The 15,666-nt window shown below is 41.8% G+C and overlaps 2 protein-coding genes across 2 annotated transcripts in view; one reads left to right on the top strand and one right to left on the bottom strand.

The window, feature by feature from the left end:
• Positions 1 to 4,799: 4,799 nt before the first annotated feature.
• On the top strand, positions 4,800 to 5,852 carry LOC134216227 (lysozyme 2-like). The gene is made up of 3 exons (XM_062695175.1): positions 4,800 to 5,026; positions 5,096 to 5,410; positions 5,483 to 5,852. The coding sequence occupies exons 1-3, from the start codon at positions 4,883 to 4,885 to the stop codon at positions 5,516 to 5,518; spliced, it is 495 nt and encodes a 164-aa protein (XP_062551159.1). The 5' UTR covers positions 4,800 to 4,882; the 3' UTR covers positions 5,519 to 5,852.
• A 5,056-nt stretch (positions 5,853 to 10,908) lies between these two features.
• LOC134212121 (uncharacterized) overlaps positions 10,909 to 15,666 on the bottom strand; it is a 46,259-nt gene continuing 41,501 nt past the window's right edge. The window contains exons 9-11 of the mRNA XM_062689691.1: positions 11,521 to 11,885; positions 11,399 to 11,462; positions 10,909 to 11,326 (exon numbers count right to left, since the gene is read on the bottom strand). Coding sequence (XP_062545675.1) covers positions 11,087 to 11,326; positions 11,399 to 11,462; positions 11,521 to 11,885 — 669 coding nt within the window. The 3' untranslated portion in view covers positions 10,909 to 11,086. The remainder of the gene's footprint in view (positions 11,327 to 11,398; positions 11,463 to 11,520; positions 11,886 to 15,666) is intronic.

Below are 15,666 nucleotides of genomic sequence, written 5' to 3'. Positions count from 1 at the left end.
TCAAAATGAGATTGTGAGTTGCAATGTCGACGTCGATGGCGTTGAGGTTCGGTGTGTTTGTTTACACATGTTTTGAAAGAAATTTTGTTCGAGCCTCCATGTCTGTTATCTGTGCTATAGGGCACTGCACGAAAACATCTCTTTCCCTTTCGTTCCTCATGAATTTTGACGTTTACTGGCCTTGTTGTTTTCTAATTTCTTTGCAGCGAGAAAGAGACAAAGCAGTCTGTGCAGTGCCCTATACTGAAAGAAGCGCCATGGTAACGCCTACTATATCGAAGGTATAAGGCTGAAAACATTCTACCATTTGATTTCGGCAGAACGCAAAATGTTTTTCAAACTATGTACTCCAATAGTAGTCAATTTTACTATGTCATTTGCAGAATCGGGATGTAGTAGAATCCACTGTGTTTATGTCATGCATAAACAATGCTAATTATGTTTCTTTCTGCACATAGTAAGCACATTCAGTGACAGTCGAATGAATGAGTTCGTGGAGTAATCGTTTGACTATGTCATTCTATGTTTTGAATATTCATGCGATGTTTGTCAAAATTCGGACCGAAGTTGCTTCATGAAGATGAATATTTTAAGCTCTGGTCTCTACTGTAGCTGCTGGTTTTGTTCAAGACGCCACCAGCGCTGTAGTTTCGACATAATCTGTTAAGACGCTGTGTTCACCGCATTCCATATAACCTCTTCCCGACACATCCTCTCAACGAGGTTGTCCGGGGTTATATCCATGCCGCTAACAAGCAGCATGGCATAGCGTTCAACATCGAATCGCGTGCATGCAAAACATCACATGTTTTGCCGATTCTACCTCACCTACACATTCCGGGGACTCCGCAGAATCTGTGAACCCGAACCTATGTATGACTAATCCAATTCGATACCTCCGGAATCAGTCTGTGGGTCCAACGACCTTTGACTGCAGTGCAGTGTACCATGCTCTTTGCCATTTGAGCAACGAAGCTGCTCTCTTGACACATCGCACTTGCACTGAGTCCCTGTCGTTGAAGCACTCCACATCTTCCTCCAGAAGTATGTCTATCAGCATCATCCCAGCAATGACGCATACCGCCTCATAAGATATGGTGTGTTATGCGCTTGCAACCCGCAGACACATCAGCTGGTGTACCCTGATTAATTTCTTAACATTGCACCCGTCCTCTAGTGCTTTGGACCATGCTGGTATGCCGTATCGGATAATAGACAATGCTACGCCCGCTATAAGCCTACGCAACTGATTTTGCACCGCCGATCCGTTGGACATCATTTGCGATAAAGATTTTATTGCCAGCGAAGCCCTTTGGCATACATAATTGACGTGGCTCGTCTCCGGAGGTGCAAATCTTACTGAGCGTCTGTTCTCCATGTCAGGATCGGCTCACAACAGCGTCTGTTCTCCATGTTAGGGGCGGCTGATCATCGTCCGAGTGCCAGCGAGGGACTCTAAGTAAAACTGTGAACCATGGTCCACCGGGAATAAGGAGGAATGGTCCTCCGGAAATTCAGGGGGTTTGGTGTCAGGCCATGCAAGCCAGCCTTTAAAAAACATACGCAACGAACAATCAATAAGAGAGTACGGACCGGAACCATCGGCGAAGACCACTGCGACGAAAAGGGACTAGCGATTGGAAACTCGGTTCGTGGAACTGCAAATATCTCAACTTCAGCGGGAGCACACGCATACTCGCCGATGTGCTCAAGGACCGTGGATTCGGCATCGTAGCGCTGCAGGAGGTTTGTTGGAAGGGATCAATGGTGCGAACGTTTAGAGGTAATCATACCATCTATCAGAGCTGCGGCAACACAGTCGGGCTGGGAACAGTGATAGGCGTTATGCAAAGGCGCGTGATCGGGTGGTGGCTGATCAATGAGAAAATGTGCAGGTTGAGGATCAAAGGCCGGATCTTCAACTTCAGCATAATCAACGTCCATAGCCCACACTCCGGAAGCACTGATGATGATAAGGACGCATTCTACGCGCAGCTAGAACGTGAGTACGACAACTGCCCAAGCCACGACGTCAAAATCATCATAGGAGATTTGAACGCTCAGGCTGGCCAAGGGGAGGAGCTTAGACCGACTATTGGAAAGTTCAGCGCTCACCGGCTGACGAACGAAAACGGCCTACGACTAATTGATTTCGCCGCCTCCAAGAATATGGCCATTCGCAGCACCTACTTCCAACACAGCCTCCCGTGTCGGTACACCTGGAGATCACCACTGCAGACAGAATCACAAATCGACCACGTTCTGATTGATGAACGGCACTTCTCCGACATTATCGACGTCAGGATATATCGTGGCGCTAACATCGACTCTGACCACTATCTGGTGATGGTTAAACTGCGCTCAAAACTATCCGTTATCAACAATGTTCGGTACCGACGACCGCCGCGGTACGACCTAGAGCGACTGAAGCAACCTGATGTCGCCACTGCATACGCGCAGCATCTCGAGGCAGCGTTGCCGGAAGAGGGTGAGCTCGATGGGGCCCCTCTTGAGGACTGCTGGAATACAGTTAAAGCAGCCATTAACGACGCCGCGGAGAACAACGTCGGGTATGTGGGACGAAGTCGACGGAACGATTGGTTCGACGAAGAGTGCAGACAGATTCTGGAGGAGAAGGACGCATCGCGGGCGGTCGCGCTGCAGCAAGGTACCCGGCAGAACGTGGAACGTTATAGACGGAAGCGGAGACAGCAGACTCGCCTTTTTCAGGAGAAGAAACACCGCCTGGAAGAAGCGGAGTACGAGGAGATGGAACAGCTGTGCCGTTCTCAAGAAACACGCAAGTTCTATCAGAAGCTCAACGCATCCCGCAAAGGCTTCGTGCCGCGAGCCGAAATGTGCCGGGATAAGGATGGGAACATCTTGACGGACGAACGTGTGGTGATCGAAAGGTGGAAGCAGCACTACCTTGAGGAAAGTTAAGGATGCCATTCAACAGCTAAAGATCAATAAAGCAGCTGGTAAGGATGGTATCGGAGCTGAGCTCATCAAGATGGCCCCGGAAAAGCTGGCCACTTGCCTGCACAAACTGATAGTCAGAATCTGGGAAATCGTGCAAAACTGTGTGAAGATTTCGGGCGAACACTCCAGTTCGTTCGAATCGCGCCGGGGACTAAGACAAGGTGATGGACTTTCGTGCCTGTTGTTCAACATTGCGCTAGAAGGTGTCATGCGGAGAGCCGGGTGTAACAGCCGGGGTACGATTTTCAACAGATCCAGTCAATTTATTTGTTTCGCGGATGACATGGACATTGTCGGCCGAACATTTGCAAAGGTGGCAGAACTGTACACCCGCCTGAAACGTGAAGCAACAAAAGTTGGAATGGTGGTGAATGCGTCAAAGACAAAGTACATGCTTGTGGGCGGAACCGAGCGCGACAAGGCCCGCCTGGGAAGCTGTGTTACGATAAACGGGGATACCTTCGAGGTGGTCGAGGAATTCGTCTACCTCGGATCCTTGCTAACGGCTGATAACAATGTCAGTCGTGAAATACGAAGGCGCATCATCTGTGGAAGTCGGACCTACTACGGGCTCCAGAAGAAACTGTGGTCAAAAAAGATTCGCCACCGCACCAAATGTGTCATGTACAAGTCGCTAATAAGATCGGTTATCCTCTACGGACATGAAACATGGACAATGCTCGAGGAGGACTTGCAAGCACTCGGAGTATTCGAGAGACTGATGCTTAGGACCATCTTTGGAGGTGTGCAAGAAGACGGTGTGTGGCGGCGAAGAATGAACCATGAGCTCGCCCAGCTCTACGGCGAACCCAGTATCCAGAAGATAGCTAAAGCCGGAAGGGTACGATGGGCAGGACATGTTGCAAGAATGCCGGACAGCAACCCTGCAAAGATGGTGTTCGCTTCCGATTCGGCAGGTACGAGACGGCGTGGAGCGCCGCGAGCGAGATGGGCAGACTAGGTGCAGAACGACTTGGCGAGCGTGGGGCGTATCCGAGGTTGGAGAGATGCGGCCTCGAACCGTGTTTTGTGGCGTCAAATTGTTGATTCAGTGTTATCTGTTTAGATGTACACTAATACTAAGGACACACCTGTGGTACTTGTACCATGGTACAAGAGGACAAGAAAATTATTCCAAGACTATCTTTAATAAAGACAATAATCGGTACGGTACTCATTTCAAGATTCTTGTACTATGGTACTTATACCACCAGTGTGTCATTAGTATAAATAAATGAAAATGGTCGACGACGTACGGCAGCGGTTCAACCCGCAGGAGGAACAGCTCTGGTTGCTGATAATGATTGATAAACCCAACAAACATTGCAAACATAGTTAACATAAAAAAAAGCAAAAACGATTCTTGATTTATTATAGGAGCAATATGTCATTTGTTTAATTTTATTCAAATAGTAAAGAAATTATGCACTTAAAAAATACATAGGGGAACTGTTCCGTTTTCCATCTCACTGTACATATATTCATCTCATCGCGAAACAAAGAAATACGGCACCAATTTCGTCGCTTCTTTTTGCTAACATGCGTGCTCACTGCTGAAAAAAAATCACAAAAATAATAAACAAATCAAATACCTTTTCATTGCTTTGTTTTTCGTGAGACCAATATCGGAGCTATGAGATGAAGTCCAGGAGCAGTAACCCTATATGTATTACTTTTATTGCGTTTACCAAGATAGGAAATTGTTGAAAATATTTTACAATGGATTGTATAGCTTTTCAAGGTAGCAGAAAGGTGGAAACCCGGCAATTTTTACTAACATTGATAAGAATCTTCGCAATACATGCAGTTCTACTTTCTCAGATCATCCTTCCACAGCTTAAAAAAACTTCATCTACGTCAGTCTCACTCTAATCACTTGCCACAGTAGTTAAAATTTAGAATGCCGCATCCAAAATTCTTTATCTTTATCACTTCCTTTATAATGATTGAAGGCATCTATCTTTCAAACCTAAACTCAACATGTTTTCGGTGTATTTGCGAAGCTTCTACAGGCTGCAGTAATCGGCTCCGCTGCGACCAAGGGGTATGTTGAAGTGTACCAACAGCGAAGCAGTGAAGGTCGTTCACGGAAATGATTCATTTGATCCCACAGTACTGCGGACCGTTCTCTATCTCGCGGGCCTACTGGATCGATTCCGGGAAGGTGGTCAAGGCCCAGGATGACCCCAACCGTTGGGGATCGTACGAGGAGTGCGCCAATCAGTTTGACTGTGCCACCAATATAATTACGCAATACATGGAGAAGTATGGGAAAGATTGCAACAACGACGGATTGGTGGATTGCGTGGACTATGCAATGTTGCATATCAATGGAGGACCAACATGTCATTTACCGCTGAATTTGGAGTTTAGTAGAAAGTTCAGCAGCTGCCTGCTGCTCAGCCGACGGCAGCGAGCCGATAATACAGTAAGGAGTGGCTGAAGGTTCTGCGTGGAATATAGTACCTAACTGATTGATCACACGGTTAATCTATTTCAGTTTCAACGAAGCTTGAGAGCAAATTTGAACTGTTAAGTTAGAAAAACAACCAAAACAAATAGGTATAAATTAATGTTTGAAGAAGAACGAAAGAATTGACAGAGCATAGTGCCTAACCTTTGAACAATTCGTTGATGGACTTGCACAGATAAACATAAATAAACATTAAGTGTCACTCTAAATTCCGCTTAAATCTACAATTAGACAAACCCGATTTTCTCCACACACCGGGTCACATCATTGCAAGTGTTTTTATTTTATAATTGTGCTATCATCGGCAATAGAAGCGTTCGGAATCAAACCAGACACAGAGGAAAGGCATAAAAATCCCCCTTGCTATGACGGTGCCTGTTTTGTGCTTTATAAAATCTATGGTAGGGGGAATGACGGCTTCGGCAGGTTTTGTGCTATTATTGCCAGGGTTTTTTTTATGACTGATTATGCTCAAATTTTCTTTGCATATCAAATAATATTGTGGCCAAATTTCATAAAATTTGGTCGACAAAAACCACCAATAATAGAACAAAACCTGCCAAAGCTCATCTTTTCCCCACATAAGGTACATAAGATAGGTCAAAATTGCACTTGAGGGAGATATAGATACCATTATTTTCATCAATTCCCATTTGTTCCCCTACCATAGTCCCTTACCATAGTAAACGAAAAAAAGCATCGCTCATCGTGCTAGATTTCTTGCTCTTATGATACCCAAGGATTCTTCCCTTAATTATATAAACTTTCAGAAGAACATAAGAAATAACCAACAAAGATGTAGCCGGAGCAAAACCGAATGTAATGTCTTATTCCAGGTCGCTAGTTCTTGGGCCGCCAATCGCCAGTCTCCCTGCACACGCATCTTCCTCGATTCCACACAGCCAGCGGTGCGGGGTCTACCCCGGAGCCGACGTCCTCTTCCAGGTTCTCTGCTAAACATGACTTTTGCTGGTTCCTCTTTTTTCTTAAATACAAAAATTCAAATCCCGAACAATGACTCATATTCCGAACATGGGCGTTCGATAGAAACTTCTATCGTTTTTCCGTGCTGAGGATCAAAATTACAAATGAATTCAAGATCACTTGAACAGATTTAGGGAGATGCGGCCAATATGCGGCCCCTAAGCTAATCACTAAATTTAATAATGATTTCGTCCAAAAACATCAATTTTCTAAGTGGTTATCAATAGTTCAACATATCAGTCATTATATGGTCTAAAAATGTCCATGTAAAGCCAGCAATATTGCAACAAAACAATTTTATTCCAAAATTGAGAATTTCAATTCCTGAAGTTTCCGGGGCACCTGAAACCTACTGCAAATCTGATCATCATGAATATGATTCCTGAAGCATCTTCATGAAAAACCTTGAAGTTTGATGCCCATATTGATAGGGTTCTGAACGTTTTTCAAATTGAATCTTAGCGCAACCACCCACATTCAATTTTCAATAAGATCTAGTTTCTAGGAAAATAGTGTTCATCGATGTAGCTTCAGAGCGGCAGAAAAAATGTGTTTTTGACATGGCCTCCGAAAATCCGGAACATCTCCGGTGTCCGGTGGCCAGTATGCTTCCGGTTTTGTCCAATTTCATCAATTTTTCAAAAAGTTATAAGGATTTGAATTTGGGCCAAATTTTGCCTATCTCAATCATTTTGCCTAACTCCTGTATTAGTTGCACTCACTGCATACATTTTATTTGATTGTTAAAAATTGTGAAAAATAAAAGAGCAGAGTTTTTGCCAACTGTATAGGACATCTCTGAGTGCGGATCGGGATGACCACGTAATGGAATGTAGGAAGCGGATCGGGATGACTGCGCAATGAAATTTAGGAAGCGAATCGGGATGACCGCGCAATGGAATGTAGGAAGTGGATCGGGATGACCGCGCAATGAAATTTAGGAAGCGGATCGGGATGACCGCGCATTTGTATGTAGGAAGCGGATCTGGATGACCGCGCAATGAAATCCAGGAAGCGGATCGGGATGACCGCACAATTAAATTTAGGAAGCGGATCGGGATGACCGCGCAATGAAATTTAGGAAGCGGATCGGAATGACCGCACAAAGAAATTTAGAAAGCGGATCGGGATGACCGCGCTATGGAATGTAGGAAGCGGATCAGGATGACCGCGCAATGAAATTTAGGAAGCGGATCGGGATGACCGCGCAATGGAATCTAGGAAGCGGATCGGGATGACCGCGCAATTAAATTTAGGAAGCGGATCGGGATGACCGCGCAATGGAATGCAGGAAGCGGATCGGGATGATCGCACGATGAAATTTGAGAAGTGGATCTAGAGCCCAAGTAACATTTTGAGTTTTATCATACTCTATTAGCAGTTCTGGAGAGTAAATTTGCAAAACTAAAAATAAAACTATGATCTACATGATAACCTCTTAAAGATCACTACAAGAGTAAGTTATGACCAAGTGGCCCACTCTTGAGAACGTCTCTAGAGCAAATTTAAGCCTGATAATAAGACTGCCATAAAACCGCTGTCAAAAAAGAGAACTTCTTTTTTCCGTGGAGCCAGCTGTTATTGTTTTGAAGGAAAAAGGAAATTGTCGAAATGGATAAATGAAAAAATAAAACACACAACCATAGACACGAAAGTGAAACAATGTTTAATTATCTAAAAAATGAATGCCCCAGCCTGTGTTGAACTTAATCCTAGAATTAAAAAAAAAACACATTAATGAAGTTTCGAATGAATGCAGTTCGTTCGAATCGTTACCCCATTTGATTTTGCTGGCGTAAACGAGAATGCGCATCACCTTTCGTTCGAAAGCGCAATCGTACGTAAACAAGAATAAGAGTGCATATGACCAGTAATAAGTTTAAAAAGTGTTTGACATTTGGGGATTTATTACAAAATTTATAATGGTTTTGAAAACAGCTACAAGTGCATAATAGAAGCTAATCTTGCTGAAAAAATGGACACAGCTCTTATAAAACCGTTTAAAAAACTTGAATAAATCAAAGAAATCCTGAAATTGTTATTTGGGGGACCGCGCAATGTAATGTAATTAAATTTAGAAAGCAGATTGGTATGACCGCGCAATAAAAAGTTAGAAACGGATCGGGGTGACCGTGCTATGAAATCCGCGGTGAGGTATTAGAGGGAGATCTGTTGTTCGAGTTGTTCGAATAACTGCAATCTACGGCCTCCAGAGAACGTTTAATAGAGTTTCTTCCATGTTCGACTTCAACTTGACGCGGAATGTTCTTCGTCGTAGATTTTCTGAATTTTTTCGTTGATTGTATGTGATAAGGCTGCATTTTATTTGTTTTAATTTTTTATCTTGACAATGCTACTATGTTATATTTTCTTGACTATGTGCGTTTTTTAGTATTAATTAGTTTTTACATACATCATTAGGGCTAAATGTAGTCTGTCGATGAAATCACACAATAAATAAATAAATAAATAAACTTGAACCTCCTTTTCAGCAGGCCAATTGAGTCGGTCAATAGCTGACCAATCGCGTCTTTCGCAGGAATCGTTGCATTCATCTTCGCCCCAGTTACTGTGGCTTCCTCATCTTCGTTAGCAAGAGATTCCGCCCACTATCGCTTAAGCGATAATTGACCCGTCGACTTGAGCGCTTTACTTTATTTCCCAGAGCCGAGTGTCGTTGATGGGCTAAAATTCGGTTTCCTTTGTTTTTTGTTCGCGGTTTTGGCTTCTCTTCATTACTCAATCTTCCTTCAAGTCTCATCGGTGATGCATAGTTTTCTCTTGGGATGTTAAAAGGTTTGGTAGCAAGCCTCTATAAAATCTACTGTATTGTCGTGTCCATATTTTCTATTGAGAGTAATAAGTTCGATTGTGAATGGTTTCATGTTTTTTTCCGAAATGCATAATAGTTGGAAATGAAAAATTACCGAATGAGTAAGTTTACAATCCAGTTGACATTATATGTCTCTACTCTATTAGATGGTATTGCTTACCACATTCCGGTTTGAATGTTTCTTTCGTTTTGTTGTTAAATGTTTACGAGCGATTTAGTTTTATGCATCGATTATAAGAGAAGAGGGAAGATGTGTGGTATGAATCAGTCTATAACTTGGATCAGTCTATGAAAGCCCTTGCACACCCTGCCATTACTGCTGGCAGTGTAAGGAGGATTCTAAAGTGCAAGGACATCGAGCTGTGTTGGGTGATTCTCTGTTGGAGTCAAAGCTACATAATGTTCATGAACCATGAGGTGTACCAGAATTTCTTCATATAGTGGAAACCTTGAACCTCCATTATTTGCGAGCAAATACGCGCCCGCCAGCGAGGAGAGAAGCTTTTTCACAGATACGTCAAATCGAATGACTCCACTGGTTTCGGTGTTTTCAAAAGATATTTTAGTTACTAGATAAATATTGTCGCTGTCGTCGCTGTCCGGAACATCTTTTGCTGGCGAGTATAGGGGAGCTAAATGTCAAAGAAGGAAAATCCGTACGATTTGACAGGTATGTACCACATGTTTCGGACAGCAGAACAAAGGGAACCGAAGCGACAATCTTTATCTAGTAACTAAAATATCTTTTGTGTTTTCAACGTCTTTCATAGTGCCTATTTTAAGCTTGAAGTACTGCCATTCGAAGTGGTGGGATGGAGTCGATTCGCATGCCTTACTTTAAGCAAATTAAGTAAGTAGTTCTTTAACATTGATATTGCATCCCATAACCTGGGAATTTTTGTCTTTTAACATACTATTTACTAAACATTTCCACAGTTTTGTACACGCGTTTTTATTTTAAAGTTAGTAAATCGAAAATTTAGCTCAACCGTGAAACAAATATTACATAAGTTCCTGGTACATCTAGGGTTCTATTTTAAAGTATTTTTTTTAAATTTTGACTTTGAACGAAGATAACGAAAAGAGGGAAAAATAAATCATATGCACACAAATCTCATTGACTGTGAGAAATGGAATAAGATTTGTAAAACTTGATGGATACGGGTGGAAATGCTGATATTCTTGTTTACGTACGAACGCCCTTTCGCTGATACGCATTCTCGTTTACGCCAGCAAAATCAAATGGGGAAACGATTCGAACGCACTGCATCCGTTCGAAAAATTCGTTCGTCCGTAAACAAGAATAGGGTTGATTACCTGTACCTATATTTTGGAAAGACATGTGAAAGAATTTCGGCTTGCTTGGAAAATGCATGCTTCAGATTCAAATTTGTACAATTTAAATTACTGCCGATTTCATAATCAGAATCATCGATTGATATTAAAACTGCATTGAGAAAAAAAAGTAGATTTCCGCAAAAAAAAGATTCAGTTAGGGATCCGTACGGCATATCTACGAGCAACTGAGATTAATTTGGGTGGAGCAACTCATTTCGCCATATAACACGATCTAGCCCATTACGATAAGGAAATTTCGGATAAATTTTAATTATCATTTTTGAGGTTCCAATTTCGCTAGCTTGTATGCAAATTGAATTTGCTTCCATTTGTGTTCGAGCTTACTGTATCTAACGAAATTAATCTTCAATAACTAATACAAAAATAAACAGTGAACAAACAGTAAAATACTATACAGAGACATATTCACAACGCGAGTACGAGTCTTATTTATTTCAAAGATTCGCATTTGAGCACTACTTGTGGATGGGATCGTAGGCAGGGGTGACGATAAATTTGTTTTTGTGCTTCTGTCCTTGTCGGTTGGACGGACCCTCGTCGGAGCCGCTGTGCGTCGAAGAGGCAACGTTTTCCAATATTTTCGACAGCGGAGCTGAACTGGCTCGGAACGAGTCAGATAACCGATGATGGCGTCGGAACCCAATTTCGATGGGTTTGGTACGATTTGAGTGACTTCCTGGCGACAAAGGTTCCGTCTGTTGGGGAAGAATGTGAAACGCGTTAGATGTTTACGAGGGACCATTATTGAAATGTGGGGATCGTATTACTTCTGCGGAGGAGAATTTGGGTGGAGACCAGGGCTTTGACGAGCGCAGATACGACGATGGGATTCTGAAAGTACATAAATGTTAGCCACAAAAGGTCCGGGGGGGAACTACTTACGCCATACTTCATAAAAGAGTGCGCCGAGTGATGGGGCGGGTAGTGGCCTGAATTTTCGGCACTGTTAGCAGACAGGCTGAGATAGAGTGCTTCAAGTTCTTGAATCGTGGGTCGATGTTCTCGTGTGTTGTGCAGATGCCGCGGAGACCAGGTGTTCTGGCCGGCTCGGCCAATGGTGTTGAGCCACCGATCGGAGCCCTGCTTATCGGTTTCGCTGTGCTGACGGAAATGAGACAGCTCTTGAAGCAGTTGCTTATTCATCGTCATTCCGTCCATCGTGTGCATGGTTTTGTTGTAATCCCGGGCAATCTTGATGTCGTGATTCCAGAATTGTTTCTGATCCTTCGGAATAATTGGAGCCACTTCTTTTATCTGTCGAGAGAGAGAAAGAACTTTGATCAAATTTGAATGGGTTTTGATTAAGAATAGGCTAGATATACCAGTCGTGGCTATAGCACCAGTTGTCGCACTATTGCTTTATATGCTCAATGGCCAATTAAATCACCACAAACTAAGTTCATATCGGTAAAGCATACTTATATTATACGATAACACATTTGATCTCTTTCAAAATAAGTAAAGCATAATTGTAAAATTGGATTTTGCTTAATTTTTGACGTCCTTTGCAACAGGTGTCGCACTAGTGGTCCCAATTTGGCCAATCCCATGAGAAAGCAATGGGATTTGCCAAATAAGGAACCAAAAGTAAGAATAGTGCCACACCTTGTGCATGCGTTCCTATTATGGATTAATCCATTTTGAGGATTATAACAAATTTTATTGTGGTTTTCACAGCTGTTCTAAGGAGCAGGTATGGCGACGATTGGTACACCCACCCTATTGCAAATGAGGATTTGACTCCCGGTTTTTTGAATGTTGGGTCTCCAATCAGCCTTGAAAGCAGAAGGCGTAGGATTGCTAATCCTGAGAGGCCGATTTCGATTCTCGGTCCAGCCTAGGATGTTTTCGGGTGGGAGACATTTTTGGCTTCAGAATGGCTGTACGTACATTGAAGAAGAAAACTATAGAAGCACAATGTGTCTATTTCTCCAAATAAGCAACGCAAGTGAATTTCAAAGCGAATTAAGGCTTGGGTCAAAAGTGTCTTAGTGGATAGGCGGCCTTGGTCAAACTGACGAGTTCTACACTCCAAGGGACTTCGACTTAAGGTTGATCACTGCAGACGGAACTCGAAAAGAATTAGATATTGCGTATATTTATATGCGACGTCAATCGTCTAGACGCATGTGCTGTGGAGTGTGGGTTCGATTCCCCGCCCCGGTCAGGAGAAAACTTTTCGTAAAGCGAAAAGCTCTCCACTAGTCCACTGGGTGCTGTGTAAATGTCCGTTGTCTCATGCTAGATGTTAAGTGTTTAGTCTGTGCGACCTCTGGTTAGACCTGTGCGCCGGTCATGTAATCGGCGGCGGCGGCGTGGTGGTCACTTTTGCCCCGGCGGCGGCGGCGTCACGGCGGCGCGCCGTTGGGTTTTATCGGCGGCGGCGGCGGCGGCGGCGTGAACCGGCGTGGATGAAAAAATCAATGGCTGAAAAAATTAACTTAACGCGGATTTTTGGATTCTCACAGTACGAATAACCCGTATAAAAATCTACTTCAGTTAAAACGACACTGTTGTTTCATAAGGGCGAATGTCACAAACGTAAACAATGCCTTTTCCTGCAAATTCCTCAACAACTAGAACCGCTTCCAGCTTACAACCACGTGGAACTGGTGGCGCTCCGCGCCTTCTATCGAACGGAAGTTGAAAATACCGCCAGAAGTTTCTAATCTTCCTGAAATCAGCAAAAGAAGTCAATGTTTACGTTTGTGACTTTCGCCCTTATGAAACAACAATGTCGTTTTAACTGAAGTCGATTTTTTTATATTTGCTGACGTACCTGATTACAAAATGTTGTTGAAATTAACATAACTGAAAATGCGCACTGGCTGAGTAATACTACTGGTACACGATGGCCAACCAAAATGAATATTATCCCTTAAATTTATTTAAATATGCCAAAAAAGTTCTTAGTGGAGTTCCTAAAAGAATTTCTGGAGGATACCGGGATTTTTTTTAAATTCCTAATTACTTAAAAAATGTCATTCCTTGAGAATCTAGCATTAGCATTCAGCAATTCATAGGTGGTACAAACATAGCCTTTTGTAAGAGACTATCTCTTAGATGGAAGCAAGACACTCTACAACAGGTGACATCTGCCCTGGCCACGTTCTTGGGAATGCTGAGGAAGAGGAAAGATTTTTAGTTGGACACCTATTCAAAAAAGATTTAGAGAACTCTACTCATAGGTGTCACGGGGCCGAGCTCGTCTTGGTAAAACCCTATTAGAATTTCTGCGAAAAATCATGTAGGTGTTCTAGGTAAAATCCATTAAAGTTCTCTTTGAGAAATTCATTTAGTAAAATCATATAATATTCCTGCTGGATTTCATTCGGAAATTTATTAAGGAATGAAATAATTTTTAAAATTTTTGAAGTATTTTTCTGAAGAACTGAAGACGGAAACGGAAAGAATTCCCGAAGGAAAATCAGAAGGAACCTTTCAAAGAAATTTTGGAAAAATCCCTACAGACATTTAAAAAATATCCTAAAAGAATTTCTGAATGCATCCCAAAGGCAGTTTTTGAAGGTATTTTCAAAGAAATTTCCAAAGGTATTTTCGAAGAAATTTTCGAAAAAAAATCTTTAGGGGTTTTGAATGAATTCCCGAGGTCCCCGAAAACAATCACAATAAATGGAGAATGTTGTAAAGAAATCCTGAGGGAAATGGCCAAAAATTTCTTCCTGGAGTTATCAAACATACTGGAATTTTCTAAGGTAGTTCTAAAGTAGTTCTGAAGGAATTCCTATGAAGATTTAAGGAAAAATTGTCAAGTAGCTTGCTAAGTAATTTCTAAAAAAAATCGAAGGAATTCCTAAAAGAATCTTCCGAAGCAATTCCCAAATTAATTTCCGAAAAAAAATTATTAGCAAATTTTCAATGCCTAAAGAAATTTCCAAAGGAATCCGTTAATGAATTTCAGAAGGATTTTTTAGAGATTTTTTGGAGGAATTCTAAAATAATTTTCGAAGGAACTTCAAAAACATTTTCTGTAGATATTTCAAAAGAAATTTGTGGAGGATCTTTGGAAGGTATATCCGAAGGGAATTACTGAAAAAATTGTAGAAGATTCTACAAAGCAATTCCTGAAGGAATTCCAAAGACATTTAATAAAAAAATCCTGGAGGAAGTTTTTACTTAAAGGATTCTTGAGGGAAGTTCTGGAATATTTCTTAGAAACCCTTCGAATTTTTGGAGAAATTTCTTGAAAATTTCATCATTTATTTAATTTCTAGATTTATTCCCTTAAAAAATTCGACAGATTTTCCAAAGAAATCCCTGGAGGAATTTCTGAACGACGTCTTGACGGAAAGTCCTACGGAATTCTCGAGAAAATCTAAGATTGTCGGAGTTGCTTAAAGTTGCTTGGAATTCTTAAGGAATTTTTTGAAGAATACCTAAACGGATTTTCCAAGGTTTTCCTTTCCTTCCTAAAGGAATATGTGGAGGAAATTCCGAAAGAATTTCCGAAAGACTTTCTGGAATTCGATTCGTTTTGTAGAACTCCTTGAGGCAATTTCCGAGAAAATTACCGGATGAAAATCCAAAGGAATTTCTGGAGGAAATTGCGAATAGATTACTGAAAAAACCGAAGGAATTTCTGAAGAACTCGAGGAATTACTTCAGAAATACCAATAGGCATTTCCTCTGAAAACGTATTAGGATTTTTTTCGTAAATGCCTTTGAGATTTTTTCTTGATTAATGACTTGTGAGGTAAGTCAAATTTTTTCGTTTATCGGAAAATATGTTCAATTTTTATACACACAGTTAAGTTTGCCATTTAAGGTGTTTTTTTATGATAAATTGCGAAAAAAGATTCGGCTGTGGGAAGGACTTGAACCCACACTTTTCTATTGAGTACATGGATGTATTACCAATTATACAACAATAAATAGCTAATAACAATGGGATATCAGTCAATTCCCCGTATCCATCGAATCGACTTAGGTAACATAACAATTCACACCTTTCTCTCTACCCATCAACAATCCTTTGAGATTTCCTGTAGAAATTCCTTCAGATTTTTTTATGGAT

Source organism: Armigeres subalbatus, chromosome 2 (assembly GCF_024139115.2).
Source record: "Armigeres subalbatus isolate Guangzhou_Male chromosome 2, GZ_Asu_2, whole genome shotgun sequence".
NCBI classification, from domain to species: domain Eukaryota; kingdom Metazoa; phylum Arthropoda; class Insecta; order Diptera; family Culicidae; genus Armigeres; species Armigeres subalbatus.
This window is presented reverse-complemented; position numbering and strand designations above follow the sequence as displayed.